Source organism: Pleurodeles waltl, chromosome 10 (assembly GCF_031143425.1).
Source record: "Pleurodeles waltl isolate 20211129_DDA chromosome 10, aPleWal1.hap1.20221129, whole genome shotgun sequence".
NCBI lineage: Eukaryota > Metazoa > Chordata > Amphibia > Caudata > Salamandridae > Pleurodeles > Pleurodeles waltl.
The window spans coordinates 837,790,853-837,805,310 of NC_090449.1; the positions used below are offsets into that span (position 1 = coordinate 837,790,853).

Below are 14,458 nucleotides of genomic sequence, written 5' to 3' on the forward strand. Positions count from 1 at the left end.
TTTACATGTTACCTTTCCCAATGGTTTTGAATGCTTTTATTCAACATTAAGATTCCAGGCATAGGCAGATTGCGCTACTTTGTATGAATTTATTTGAAAGAGCTGTGTGTAGAATTCTAAGGGTGTTTGTGCAGTTCCTGTCCCTAACACCCTCTTTGCATAGATAATCAGGGGTTTCGCTCAGTGTGATGCAATGCTTTGTCAGTGCTCCCCTCCTATTAGTATACTGCACAAAAATGCTTTTGCTTGCGAAAGATCATCAGTTGTGTAGCTTGCGCTATATTGTGCCAGATTGCACGTTTTAGCAAAGTGTGTGCTCCCGATCAAAACTAGGCCTTTATATACTCTAATATAACCTAGTTTTGTAGCTATACATTATATGTAGTACACATTTTAGTCTTGGTAAGTTGCTGTTCTTTACACAGTAGTTAGGATTGCTGCAGTTTGTTATTGATCCTTGTCTGGTATGGTTGTGTGTACTGGAAATCTTGGACGGTGTGTGTTCAGGGCCATAGAGGAATGTTTCTACTTTCTCTCTTAATTTTGATAGCCCAAAGGTGGAAGATTCTATGGCCCGTCCATATAGTATTAGACCACTTGTTGCCTGGCAACTTGTATGATTGCTGAATGCAGGCTAATTTCTGATATTTTATTCCTCTACTTTGCAAGAATGTCTGGTATTTTTAGATAGTCTCTTAGGGCCAGATGTAGCAAAGCTTTAGCGACTCGCAAACACCGAAAATCGCCGTTTGCGAGTTGCTAAAGCGACTTTGCTATGTGAAATGCATTTTGCGAGTCGGAACCGACTCGCAAAATGCATTTACGAGTCGCAAATAGGAAGGGGTGTTCCCTTCCTATTTGCGAGTCGCACTGGTATGCAATTTCATTTGCGACCGCGATTGCGGTCGCAAATGAAAGCGCAGTTACCATCCACTTGAAGTGGATGGTAACCCAGTCGCAAAGTTCCCCTTTGTGTCTGGCATAAAAAATAATTTTTCAGAGCAGGCAGTGGTCCAATGGACCACTACCTGCCCTGAAAAATACCAAAACAAAAGGTTTCGGTTTATTTTTCAAAGTGCAGCTCGTTTTCCTTTAACCCCTTCGCTGCCAGGCCTTTTCCCCCTCCTGTGCCAGGCCTTTTTTTGCCTATTTGGGGCAGTTCGCGCTTAGGCCCTCATAACTTTTTGTCCACATAAGCTAACCAAGCCAAATTTGCGTCCTTTTTTCCCAACATCCTAGGGATTCTAGAGGTACCCAGACTTTGTGGGTTCCCCTGAAGGAGGCCAAGAAATTGGCCAAAATACAGTGAAAATTTTGTTTTTTTCAAAAAAATTGGAAAAAGTGGCTGCAGAAGAAGGCTTGTGGTTTTTCCCCTGAAAATGGCATCAACAAAGGGTTTGTGGTGCTAAACTCAGCAGCTTCCCAGCTTTCAGGAACAGGCAGACTTGAATCAGAAAACCCAATTTTTCAACACAATTTTGGCATTTTACTGGGGCATACCCCATTTGTGCAATTTTTTGTGCTTTCAGCCTCCTTCCAGTCAGTGACAGGAATGGTCATGAAACCAATGCTGGATCCCAGAAACCTAAACATTTCTGAAAAGTAGACAAAATTCTGAATTCAGCAAGGGGTCATTTGTGTAGATCCTACAAGGGTTTCCTACAGAAAATAACAGCTGAAAAATAAAAATATTGAAATTGAGGTGAAAAAACCATCAATTTTTCTCTACGTTTTACTCTGTAACTTTTCCCTGCAATGTCAGATTATCGAAAGCAATATACCGTTACGTCTGCTGGACTCCTCTGGTTGCGGGGATATATAGGGTTTGTAGGTTCATCAAGAACCCGAGGAACCCAGAGCCAATAAATGAGCTGCACCCTGCAGTGCGTTTTCATTCTATACCGGGTATACAGCAATTCATTTGCTGAAATATAAGGAGTAAAAAATTGCTATCAAGAAAACCTTTGCATTTCCAAAAAGGGCACAAGATAAGGTGTTGAGGAGCAGTGGTTATTTGCACATCTCTGAATTCCGGGGAGACCATAGTAGCACGTGAATTACAGGGAATTTCTCAAATAGATGTCTTTTTTACACACACTCCTATATTTGGAAGGAAAAAATGTAGAGAAAGACAAGGGGCAATAGTACTTGTTTTGCTAATCTATGTTCCCCCAAGTCTCCCGATAAAAATGGTACCTCACTTGTGTGGGTAGGCCTAGCACCCGCGACAGGATATGCCCCAAAACACAACGTGGACACATCACAGAAAACAGAGCTGTTTTTAGCAAAGTGACTACCTGTAGATTTTGGCCTCTAGCTCAGCCGCCACCTAGGGAAACCTACCAAACCTGTGCATTTCTGAAAACTAGAGACCTAGGGGAATCCAAGGAGGGGTGACTTGTGTGGCTCGGACCAGGTTCTGTTACCCAGAATCCTTTGCAAACCTCAAAATTTGGCTAAAAAAACACATGTTCCTCACATTTCTGTGGCAGAAAGTTCTGGAATCTGAGAGGAGCCACAAATTTCCTTCCACCCAGCGTTCCCCCACGTCTCCCGATAAAAATGATACCTCACTTGTGTGGGTAGGCCTAGCACCCGCGACAGGATATGCCCCAAAACACAACGTGGACACATCACAGAAAACAGAGCTGTTTTTAGCAAAGTGACTACCTGTAGATTTTGGCCTCTAGCTCAGCCGCCACCTAGGGAAACCTACCAAACCTGTGCATTTCTGAAAACTAGAGACCTAGGGGAATCCAAGGAGGGGTGACTTGTGTGGCTCGGACCAGGTTCTGTTACCCAGAATCCTTTGCAAACCTCAAAATTTGGCTAAAAAAACACATGTTCCTCACATTTCTGTGGCAGAAAGTTCTGGAATCTGAGAGGAGCCACAAATTTCCTTCCACCCAGCGTTCCCCCACGTCTCCCGATAAAAATGATACCTCACTTGTGTGGGTAGGCCTAGCGCCTGCGACAGGATATGCCCCAAAACACAACGTGGACATATCACAGAAAACAGAGCTGTTTTTAGCAAAGTGACTACCTGTAGATTTTGGCCTCTAGCTCAGCCGCCACCTAGGGAAACCTACCAAACCTGTGCATTTCTGAAAACTAGAGACCTAGGGGAATCCAAGGAGGGGTGACTTGCGGGGCTCGGACCAGGTTCTGTTACCCAGAATCCTTTGCAAACCTCAAAATTTGGCTAAAAAAACACATGTTCCTCACATTTCTGTGGCAGAAAGTTCTGGAATCTGAGAGGAGCCACAAATTTCCTTCCACCCAGCGTTCCCACACGTCTCCTGATAAAAATGATACCTCACTTGTGTGGGTAGGCCTAGCGCCCGCGACAGGATATGCCCCAAAACACAACGTGGACATATCACAGAAAACAGAGCTGTTTTTAGCAAAGTGACTACCTGTAGATTTTGGCCTCTAGCTCAGCCGCCACCTAGGGAAACCTACCAAACCTGTGCATTTCTGAAAACTAGAGACCTAGGGGAATCCAAGGAGGGGTGACTTGCAGGGCTCGGACCAGGTTCTGTTACCCAGAATCCTTTGCAAATCTCAAAATTTGGCTAAAAAAACACATGTTCCTCACATTTCTGTGGCAGAAAGTTCTGGAATCTGAGAGGAGCCACAAATTTCCTTCCACCCAGCGTTCCCCCACGTCTCCCGATAAAAATGATACCTCACTTGTGTGGGTAGGCCTAGCGCCCGCGACAGGATATGCCCCAAAACACAACGTGGACATATCACAGAAAACAGAGCTGTTTTTAGCAAAGTGACTACCTGTAGATTTTGGCCTCTAGCTCAGCTGCCACCTAGGGAAACCTACCAAACCTGTGCATTTCTGAAAACTAGAGACCTAGGGGAATCCAAGGAGGGGTGACTTGCGGGGCTCGGACCAGGTTCTGTTACCCAGAATCCTTTGCAAACCTCAAAATTTGGCTAAAAAAAACACATGTTCCTCACATTTCTGTAGCAGAAAGTTCTGGAATCTGAGAGGAGCCACAAATTTCCTTCCACCCAGCGTTCCCCCACGTCTCCCGATAAAAATGGTACCTCACTTGTGTGGGTAGGCCTAGCACCCGCGACAGGATATGCCCCAAAACACAACGTGGACACATCACAGAAAACAGAGCTGTTTTTAGCAAAGTGACTACCTGTAGATTTTGGCCTCTAGCTCAGCCGCCACCTAGGGAAACCTACCAAACCTGTGCATTTCTGAAAACTAGAGACCTAGGGGAATCCAAGGAGGGGTGACTTGTGTGGCTCGGACCAGGTTCTGTTACCCAGAATCCTTTGCAAACCTCAAAATTTGGCTAAAAAAACACATGTTCCTCACATTTCTGTGGCAGAAAGTTCTGGAATCGGAGAGGAGCCACAAATTTCCTTCCACCCAGCGTTCCCCCATGTCTCCCGATAAAAATGATACCTCACTTGTGTGGGTAGGCCTAGCGCCCGCGACAGGATATGCCCCAAAACACAACGTGGACATATCACAGAAAACAGAGCTGTTTTTAGCAAAGTGACTACCTGTAGATTTTGGCCTCTAGCTCAGCCGGCACCTAGGGAAACCTACCAAACCTGTGCATTTCTGAAAACTAGAGACCTAGGGGAATCCAAGGAGGGGTGACTTGTGTGGCTCGGACCAGGTTCTGTTACCCAGAATCCTTTGCAAACCTCAAAATTTGGCTAAAAAAACACATGTTCCTCACATTTCTGTGGCAGAAAGTTCTGGAATCTGAGAGGAGCCACAAATTTCCTTCCACCCAGCGTTCCCCCACGTCTCCCGATAAAAATGATACCTCACTTGTGTGGGTAGGCCTAGCGCCCGCGACAGGATATGCCCCAAAACACAACGTGGACACATCACAGAAAACAGAGCTGTTTTTAGCAAAGTGACTACCTGGAGATTTTGGCCTCTAGCTCAGCCACCACCTAGGGAAACCTACCAAACCTGTACATTTCTGAAAACTAGAGACCTAGGGGAATCCAAGGAGGGGTGACTTGTGTGGCTCGGACCAGGTTCTGTTACCCAGAATCCTTTGCAAACCTCAAAATTTGGCTAAAAAAACACATGTCCCTCACATTTCTGTGGCAGAAAGTTCTGGAATCTGAGAGGAGCTACAAATTTCCTTCCACCCAGCGTTCCCCCAAGTCTCCCGATAAAAATGATACCTCACTTGCGTGGGTAGGCCTAGCGCCGGCGACAGGAAACACCCCAAAGCGCAACGTGGACATATCACAGAAAACAGAGCTGTTTTTAGCAAAGTGACTACCTGTAGATTTTGGCCTCTAGCTCAGCTGCCACCTAGGGAAACCTACCAAACCTGTGCATTTCTGAAAACTAGAGACCTAGGGGAATCCAAGGAGGGGTGACTTGCGGGGCTCGGACCAGGTTCTGTTACCCAGAATCCTTTGCAAACCTCAAAATTTGGCTAAAAAAACACATGTTCCTCACATTTCTGTAGCAGAAAGTTCTGGAATCTGAGAGGAGCCACAAATTTCCTTCCACCCAGCGTTCCCCCACGTCTCCCGATAAAAATGGTACCTCACTTGTGTGGGTAGGCCTAGCACCCGCGACAGGATATGCCCCAAAACACAACGTGGACACATCACAGAAAACAGAGCTGTTTTTAGCAAGGTGACTACCTGTAGATTTTGGCCTCTAGCTCAGCCGCCACCTAGGGAAACCTACCAAACCTGTGCATTTCTGAAAACTAGAGACCTAGGGGAATCCAAGGAGGGGTGACTTGTGTGGCTCGGACCAGGTTCTGTTACCCAGAATCCTTTGCAAACCTCAAAATTTGGCTAAAAAAACACATGTTCCTCACATTTCTGTGGCAGAAAGTTCTGGAATCTGAGAGGAGCCACAAATTTCCTTCCACCCAGCGTTCCCCCACGTCTCCCGATAAAAATGATACCTCACTTGTGTGGGTAGGCCTAGCGCCCGCGACAGGATATGCCCCAAAACACAACGTGGACATATCACAGAAAACAGAGCTGTTTTTAGCAAAGTGACTACCTGTAGATATTGGCCTCTAGCTCAGCCGGCACCTAGGGAAACCTACCAAACCTGTGCATTTCTGAAAACTAGAGACCTAGGGGAATCCAAGGAGGGGTGACTTGTGTGGCCCGGACCAGGTTCTGTTACCCAGAATCCTTTGCAAACCTCAAAATTTGGCTAAAAAAACACATGTTCCTCACATTTCTGTGGCAGAAAGTTCTGGAATCTGAGAGGAGCCACAAATTTCCTTCCACCCAGCGTTCCCCCACGTCTCCCGATAAAAATGATACCTCACTTGTGTGGGTAGGCCTAGCGCCCGCGACAGGATATGCCCCAAAACACAACGTGGACACATCACAGAAAACAGAGCTGTTTTTAGCAAAGTGACTACCTGGAGATTTTGGCCTCTAGCTCAGCCACCACCTAGGGAAACCTACCAAACCTGTAAATTTCTGAAAACTAGAGACCTAGGGGAATCCAAGGAGGGGTGACTTGTGTGGCTCGGACCAGGTTCTGTTACCCAGAATCCTTTGCAAACCTCAAAATTTGGCTAAAAAAACACATGTCCCTCACATTTCTGTGGCAGAAAGTTCTGGAATCTGAGAGGAGCTACATATTTCCTTCCACCCAGCGTTCCCCCAAGTCTCCCGATAAAAATGATACCTCACTTGCGTGGGTAGGCCTAGCGCCGGCGACAGGAAACACCCCAAAGCGCAACGTGGACACATCCTAAATTTTGGAGAAAAAAAAGAGGTGTTTTTTGCGAAGTGCCTACCTGTAGATTTTGGCCTCTAGCTCAGCCGGCACCTAGGGAAACCTACCAAACCAGTGCATTTCTGAAAACTAGAGACCTAGGGGAATCCAAGGAGGGGTGACTTGCGGGGCTCGGACCAGGTTCTGTTACCCAGAATCCTTTGCAAACCTCAAAATTTGGCTAAAAATACACATGTTACTCACATTTCTGTGGCAGAAAGTTCTGGAATCTGAGAGGAGCCACAAATTTCCTTCTACCCAGCGTTCCCCCAAGTCTCCCGATAAAAATGATACCTCACTTGTGTGGGTAGGACTAGCGCCCACGAAAGGAAAGGGCCCAAAACACAACGTGGACACATCACATTTTTTTATAAAAAGCAGTACCTACCTGTGGATTTTGGCCTGTAGCTCAGCCGACACCTGATGAAACCTAGCAAACCAGTGCATTTTTGAAAACTAGAAACCCAGGGGAATCCAAGATGGGGTGACTTGCGGGACTCTGACCAGGTTATGTTACCCAGAATCCTTTGCAAACATCAAAATTTGGCCCAAAAAACACTTTTTCCTCTCATTTCGGTGACAGAAAGTTCTGGAATCTGAGAGGAGCCACAAATTTCCTTCCACCCAGCGTTCCCCTAAGTCTCTCGATAAAAATGGTACATCACTTCTGTGGGTAGGCCTAGCGCCCACAAAAGGAAATGGCCCAAAACACAACGTGGACACAACATATTTTTTCACAGAAAACAGAGGTGTTTTTTGCAAGGTGCCTACCTGTGGTGTTTGGCCTGTAGCTCAGCCGGCCCCAGGGGGGGAGGCAGAAATGCCCTAAAATAAATTTGCCCCCCCAACCCCCACCCTCCCCCGCCGGGAGCGACCCTTGCCTACGGGGTCGCTCCCCCTGCGTGACATTGGCACCAAAAAACAAATCCCCGGTGCCTAGTGGTTTCTGCCCCCTTGGGGGCAGGTTGACCTAAACTCAGCCAATCTGCCCCCAAGGGGGGCAGAAATGGCCTAAATACAATTTGTCCCCCAGGGGAGCGACTTTTGCCTGATGGGTCGCTCCCCATCTCTAAAAAAAAAAAAACAAAGAAAAAAAAAAGAAAAAAAAGAAAAATTCCCCTGGCGCCTAGAGGTTTCTGCCCCCCCCCCCCCCCGGGGGCAGATCGGCCTAATAATAGGCCGATCTGTCCCCCGGGGGGGCAGAAATGGCCTAAAATAAATTTGCCCCCCCAACCCCCCCCCCCCGGAGCGACCCTTGCCTACGGGGTCGCTCCCCCTGCGTGACATTGGTGCCAAAAAAAAAATCCCCGGTGCCTAGTGGTTTCTGCCCCCTTGGGGGCAGATTGACCTAAAATTGGCCAATCTGCCCCCAGGGGGGCAGAAATGGTCTAAATACAATTTGCCCCCCCCAGGGGAGCGACCCTTGCCTGATGGGTCGCTCCCCATCTCTAAAAAAAGAAACAACCAAAAAAAAACACAAAAAAAAAATTGCCCTGGCGCCTAGAGTGTTCTGCCCCCCCCCCCTGGGGGCAGTTCGGCCTAATAATAGGCCGATCTGTCCCCCGGGGGGGCAGAAATGGCCTAAAATAAATTTGCCCCCCCAACCCCCACCCCCCCCCCGGGAGCGACCCTTGCCTACGGGGTCGCTCCCCCTGCGTGACATTGGCGCCAAAAAACAAATCCCCGGTGCCTAGTGATTTCTGCCCCCTTGGGGGCAGATTGACCTAAAATTGGCCAATCTGCCCCCAGGGGGGCAGAAATGGTCTAAATACAATTTGCCCCCCCAGGGGAGCGACCCTTGCCTGATGGGTCGCTCCCCATCTCTAAAAAAAGAAACAACAAATAAAAAAAACACAAAAAAAAAATTGCCCTGGCGCCTAGAGTGTTCTGCCCCCCCCCCCCGGGGGCAGTTTGGCCTAATAATAGGCTGATCTGTCCCCCGGGGGGGCAGAAATGGCCTAAAATAAATTTACCCCCCCAAACCCCACCCCCCCCGGGAGCGACCCTTGCCTACGGGGTCGCTCCCCCTGCGTGACATTGGCGCCAAAAAACAAATCCCCGGTGCCTAGTGGTTTCTGCCCCCTTGGGGGCAGATTGACCTAAAATTGGCCAATCTGCCCCCGGGGGGCAGAAATGGTCTAAATACAATTTGCCCCCCCAGGGGAGCGACCCTTGCCTGATGGGTCGCTCCCCATCTCTAAAAAAAGAAACAACAAAAAAAAAAACACAAAAAAAAAATTGCCCTGGCGCCTAGAGTGTTCTGCCCCCCCCCCCGGGGGCAGTTCGGCCTAATAATAGGCCGATCTGTCCCCCGGGGGGGCAGAAATGGCCTAAAATAAATTTGCCCCCCCAACCCCCACCCACCCCCCCCGGGAGCGACCCTTGCCTACGGGGTCGCTCCCCCTGCGTGACATTGGCGCCAAAAAACAAATCCCCGGTGCCTAGTGGTTTCTGCCCCCTTGGGGGCAGATTGACCTAAAATCGGCCAATCTGCCCCCAGGGGGGCAGAAATGGTCTAAATACAATTTGCCCCCCAGGGGAGCGACCCTTGCCTGATGGGTCGCTCCCCATCTCTAAAAAAAAAAAAAAAAGAACAAAAAAAAAAAAAACACAAAAAAAAAATTTGCCCTGGCGCCTAGAGGTTTCTTCCCCCCCTGGGGGCAGATCGGCCTAATAATAGGCCGATCTGCCCCCAGGGGGGGGGCAGAAATGGCCTAAAATAAATTCCCCTCCCCCCCAGGGAGCGACCCTTGCCTAAGTGGTCGCTCCCTTTGCGTGAAATTCACGCAAAGAAAAAACTCCCTGGTGTCTAGTGGTTTCTACCCCCCTTGGGGGCAGATTGGCCTCATCAAAATAGGCCAATCTGCCCCCAAGGGGGGCAGAAATGGGCAAAATATAATTTTCCCCCATTGGGAGCGACCCTTGCCTAAGGGGTCTCTCCCCACCCAAAAAAAAAAAAATGAAACAAAAAAAAAAAAAATGGTCCCTGGTGCCTAGAGGTTTCTGCCCCCCCTGGGGGCAGATCGGCCTAATAGTAGGCCGATCTGCCCCCAGGGGGGGCAGAAAAGGCCTTCCCGAAAATATGCCCCCCTGGGAGCGACCCTTGCCCAAGGGGTCGCTCCCTTTTGTCAATAACAATAAAAAAAAAAAAAAAATCCCTGGTGTCTAGTGGTTTCTACCCCCCTTGGGGGCAGATTGGCCTCATCAAAATAGGCCAATCTGCCCCCAAGGGGGGCAGAAATGGCCAAAATATAATTTTCCCCCAAGGGGAACGACCCTTGCCTAAGGGGTCGCTCCCCACCTCAATAAAAAAAAAATAAAAAAAAAAATAAAAATAAAAAAAAAAATGGTCCCTGGTGCCTACAGGTTTCTGCCCCCCCTGGGGGCAGATCGGCCTAATAAGGCCGATCTGCCCCCAGGGGGGGCAGAAAAGGCCTTTTCAAAAAAATGCCCCCCCTGGGAGCGACCCGTGCCCAAGGGGTCGCTCCCTTTTGTCAATTTCTAAGAAAAAAAAAAAAATCCCTGGTGTCTAGTGGGGTTTCAAAAGCCAGATTGCAAGCAATCCGGCTTTTGAAACCCTCGGAGGGACTTCAAAGGGAAGGAAATACTTTTCCTTCCCTTTGAAGCCCCTCCGGGCCTCCCAAGTGATTGAAAAAGAAATGCTTTTGCATTTCTTTTTCAATCGCGCTGGAAGCAGAGCTTCCAGCGCGACGAGGGAGGCCCCTGTGACACATCAGCGCGCGCGCGCGCGCTGACGTCACAGGGGGGGTGGGGGGGGGGTCGGGGGTGGAAGGGGAAGGTCTTCCCCTTCCATCCCCGACTTGGGGGGGGAAGGGGGGTGCACGGGGGGCGCGCTAGCGCGCCCCCAAGTTCCCCTGTGCCATGGACGAGATGATCTCGTCCAAGGCACAGGGGAACTGTAGCCTTGGACGAGATCATCTCGTCCAAGGCACAGAAGAGGTTAAGGAAAACGGGTTGCACTTTGAAAAAAAAAACTGCTTTATTTAAAAGCAGTCACGGACATGGAGGTCTGCTGACTACAGCAGGCCTCCATCCCTGAATCGCTATGGGGTCGCAAATTGCGGCTCACCTCATTAATATTAATGAGGTGGGTCTTTGCGACCCCATAGCAACTCGCAGAAGGTGTCTGAGACACCTTTCTGCATCCTAAATTGCGACTTGCAATTTGCGAGTCGCTGGGACTCGCAAATTGCAAGTCGCAATTTGGGAATTTGCTTCATCTGGCCCTTAATTACATCATGTCCAGTTTTTTGGATGTATAACCTTCCAAAGAGGTAGAGGCTCCTACTGGTTTACAGATATCTTCGAGCAAAGCATATTTACTTCTGCTGGCATATACAAGACTATAGGACGATTAAAAACATGTCTTAGTGTATATTGTGCTAACAGTATATTTCCAGGCCTCAGATGTCATTCTGGATCTAGGGCTAGATGCACAAAGCATTTTTGCTGTCACAAACAGACAGATTTGCACAATCAGACCGTATGGGACCGCAAAAATACTTTTTGTAATGTACAAACACCAAATTGTGATTTCGTAACTTGTTATTGAATCACAGGTTGTGCTTGTGAACAAAAATAGTATTATTTGGAAGCTGTGTGTTGGGGGGGCCTTCGGAATAGGGAATCGGAATGGTATGTGCTAATTTTTGCAACAGAAATGCGATTATAAAATATTCACTCTTTACCATCAATAACCCACTCTCAAATGGGAAGGGCTGACCTTGGGATGCCTTCCTCTTTGAGAATGTTTGAAAAAATATGTTTTTAAGGACAAGGAGCGGCCCCATGGACCACTGCCTGTTCTTAAGAAATAAAAGTTTTATTTTCTTCTGAAACACATCCTGTTTCCTTTAAGGATAACTGACTGCGTTTGGGAAAAAAAAAGATTGCTTTATTTAAATGTAATCATAGACATAGTGGTCTGCTGGCACCAGCAGACCACCATACATGTGATGGCAGCGACTCCTAGTGGGTCCCAAATTGCAACCTATCTCATTAATATTCGTGATGTAGGTCTATTTGTGACCCACTAGGAATCACTAATTTAGAAATCAGGGCCAGATTTCACTTTAACACATTAGTAATTATGATTACCGAATAGTGACTTGAATACAAATCTCTATTTCATAATCACTGTGATTAATGTTTGTACATCTAGCCCCTATTTTACTATGAAGACATGACTGTCTACTGTTACCTAATTGGGTAGTGCGTACTTACACGAACTGGTGTAGAAATATGTTCTAATTTTAGAGTATGCCTATACACTTTATTTTGGTTTTAGTGTTTGAATATTATGGTTATACATTTGTTGAGTGGAATTTAACCTATTTATTCAAGTTAACTAATTACACGTGTGTGCTTTAAGCTCCTTCCTTGGTTAGGTCCTATTATTTTGGAATTCCTCCTAACCCCACCTATAAGGTCAATGTCTATCGTTTTACAATAACATTTATTTCATTCCTTTTAAGATGTATGGAAGTGCTATGTATATCATAAATTTACAAAAGATGTGTCAAGACATATAAGTGTGCACTGTGTTCTTTCCAAAAAACCTGCTTTCTTCTTTTCATATGTAATATTTATCTATTCCTTTGCTGAGATCAGATAAAAAAAACTCAGTTTAAACCTGTATCTATTTAGTGCAACAAATTATGGGCCTGAATTAGACTTTTGGTGGGTGGGTACTCTGTCAGAAACGTGACAGATTCCTGCCGCCTTATTACAAGTGTATTCTTTCATGATATGACATAATGCCCTTGTGAATAGGGGAGCAGGTTTCTGACAGAGTATCCGTCCGCCAAACCATAAATCAGGCTCTTTCATGCAAGTCCGAGCACCTTTGAAGAAAGCTCCTGGGTCTGTTCACAAACGCATCTTAGAGTACATTACTCAGTACTCCTATAGTAATAATGTATTACTCTTATGGTCCAAAATATCTAAAATTGGGGGACCATTCATTCGATATTTAGTATATTATTTAAATAGCTGGACACTTCAGACCTGATTCACAAAGTCATGTAAAAATACAAGAGAATACATCAGCATTACTGCTTCACATACTCATAAGTGTTTTGTATTTTGGCCCCAGCATACTTAAATTGAAAGCTGTTGTCTATTTATGAGCGGCCTGCCAAGCACGCATGGAACATGCACCTTAAAAAATGTTTTTTGCCACACGTGTTAAAGGGAAATGAATGCATTTGAAAATTTGTATAGTATAGGGCTATCAAAATGTAGCCAAGAATCCTAATGTAAAATTATTCTAGCCCATTGAATATTTTCTCCTCCTTATTATTCCTGAATCTTTTTTCTGGTCTCTTCAGGTGTCATTGCTGTTGTGATCTTCACCATCCTGTGCACCCTGGTATTCCTAATCCGCTACATGTTCCGTCACAAGGGAACCTATCACACGAATGAAGCCAAGGGAGCCGAATCAGCTGACACTGCGGATGCCGCCATAATGAACAATGATCAAAACTTTACTGAGACCATTGACGAGAGCAAAAAAGAATGGTTGATCTAGGTGGAGCATGGAAATAGCATGGGAAAACAAATACATCGCTGGAGTGTGGAGAAAGCAGAAAGCGCCCTGCTTCAGACTTTTCAGCGCCTCTTCAAATGAATCGCACAGTTTAGCAAATAAGCAGCTGTCAAAAGACTTGGAGAATGTAAAAATTAACTTTTTCATTGACTCATCTGTCTTTAAATAAAATCAGCGTTCAGAGTTACAGTATTGGTCTAACGAAATGAGTAATGCTTGCCACTTTCTTGATAGTTAAGAGTTATCAGGTTACTCATGATGACAATAAGGGCCAGTTTTCTACTGTTTTTATAAGGCCTTCAAATGTTATTACATCTGATATGAGCACAGTTGACTAAAAGGCAAACGAGCACACACACACAGACACAAAGGGACGTGTGTGTGTGTGTGTACATACATATATACCTCTCGATTCTGTATGCACACACATGCACCTTCTTTCCACGTATTCTTCAGTCCAGGGTAACATGATTTACTACTAAAATGGATGTTTATTTATGAAATTGGCACCCCCTTCCAACCATGCCAACCAATGTCTGCCGCTATTTCAGTCGTTATTGACTAATGCCAACAATCTGGGAGTTTGCATTTGCCAGAGGTATACGAAGTTTGCATATTACTTTGTCGATTCTGCAATGAGAGACAGTTGTTCGATACAACAGTATGTTGTCGGATTCATCTTGCCTTGTATTTCATTTGAAAGAGAGGGCTCTTTGAATGTTTAACAGCAAGCCTTGTGGTTTTCTTTTTAATTTACAAAGCAGTTCACTAGAGCCTATGTAAGAAAAGTATTCAAATAAATTGAAACATGTATTGTTCTATCTAATAAATGAAAAAGGAAATTAGACTTAGACGTTAAAATATATGGACAGCTTGTATTTTCTTTTGACTATAGCAATGATATTATAGAGCTATAATCTGCAATAATTAATACCATTTCATAGCAGCTGATATTGTTTACACATTATTTCTGTTGCGGTACAATGCAAACATGTTCTTGGTTTATGTTCTTCCATTAAAACTATTGTGTGGGGAGAATATTGTTTCCCATAAACCTAACTACTTTGGCAGAACATTGCTCTCTTCTTTTTGTTTTTGGAATGTTATCAATAAATCTGTAGAGTTTA

General features: G+C 45.9%; 1 protein-coding gene across 2 annotated transcripts in view; it reads left to right on the forward strand.

The window, feature by feature from the left end:
• CNTNAP2 (contactin associated protein 2) overlaps window positions 1–14,404 on the forward strand; it is a 2,759,350-nt gene extending 2,744,946 nt beyond the window's left edge. For both annotated transcript variants that reach the window (XM_069211508.1, XM_069211509.1), the window contains exon 24: window positions 13,114–14,404. In XM_069211508.1, coding sequence (XP_069067609.1) covers window positions 13,114–13,313 — 200 coding nt within the window. In that variant the 3' untranslated portion in view covers window positions 13,314–14,404. The remainder of the gene's footprint in view (window positions 1–13,113) is intronic.
• Window positions 14,405–14,458: the final 54 nt, after the last annotated feature.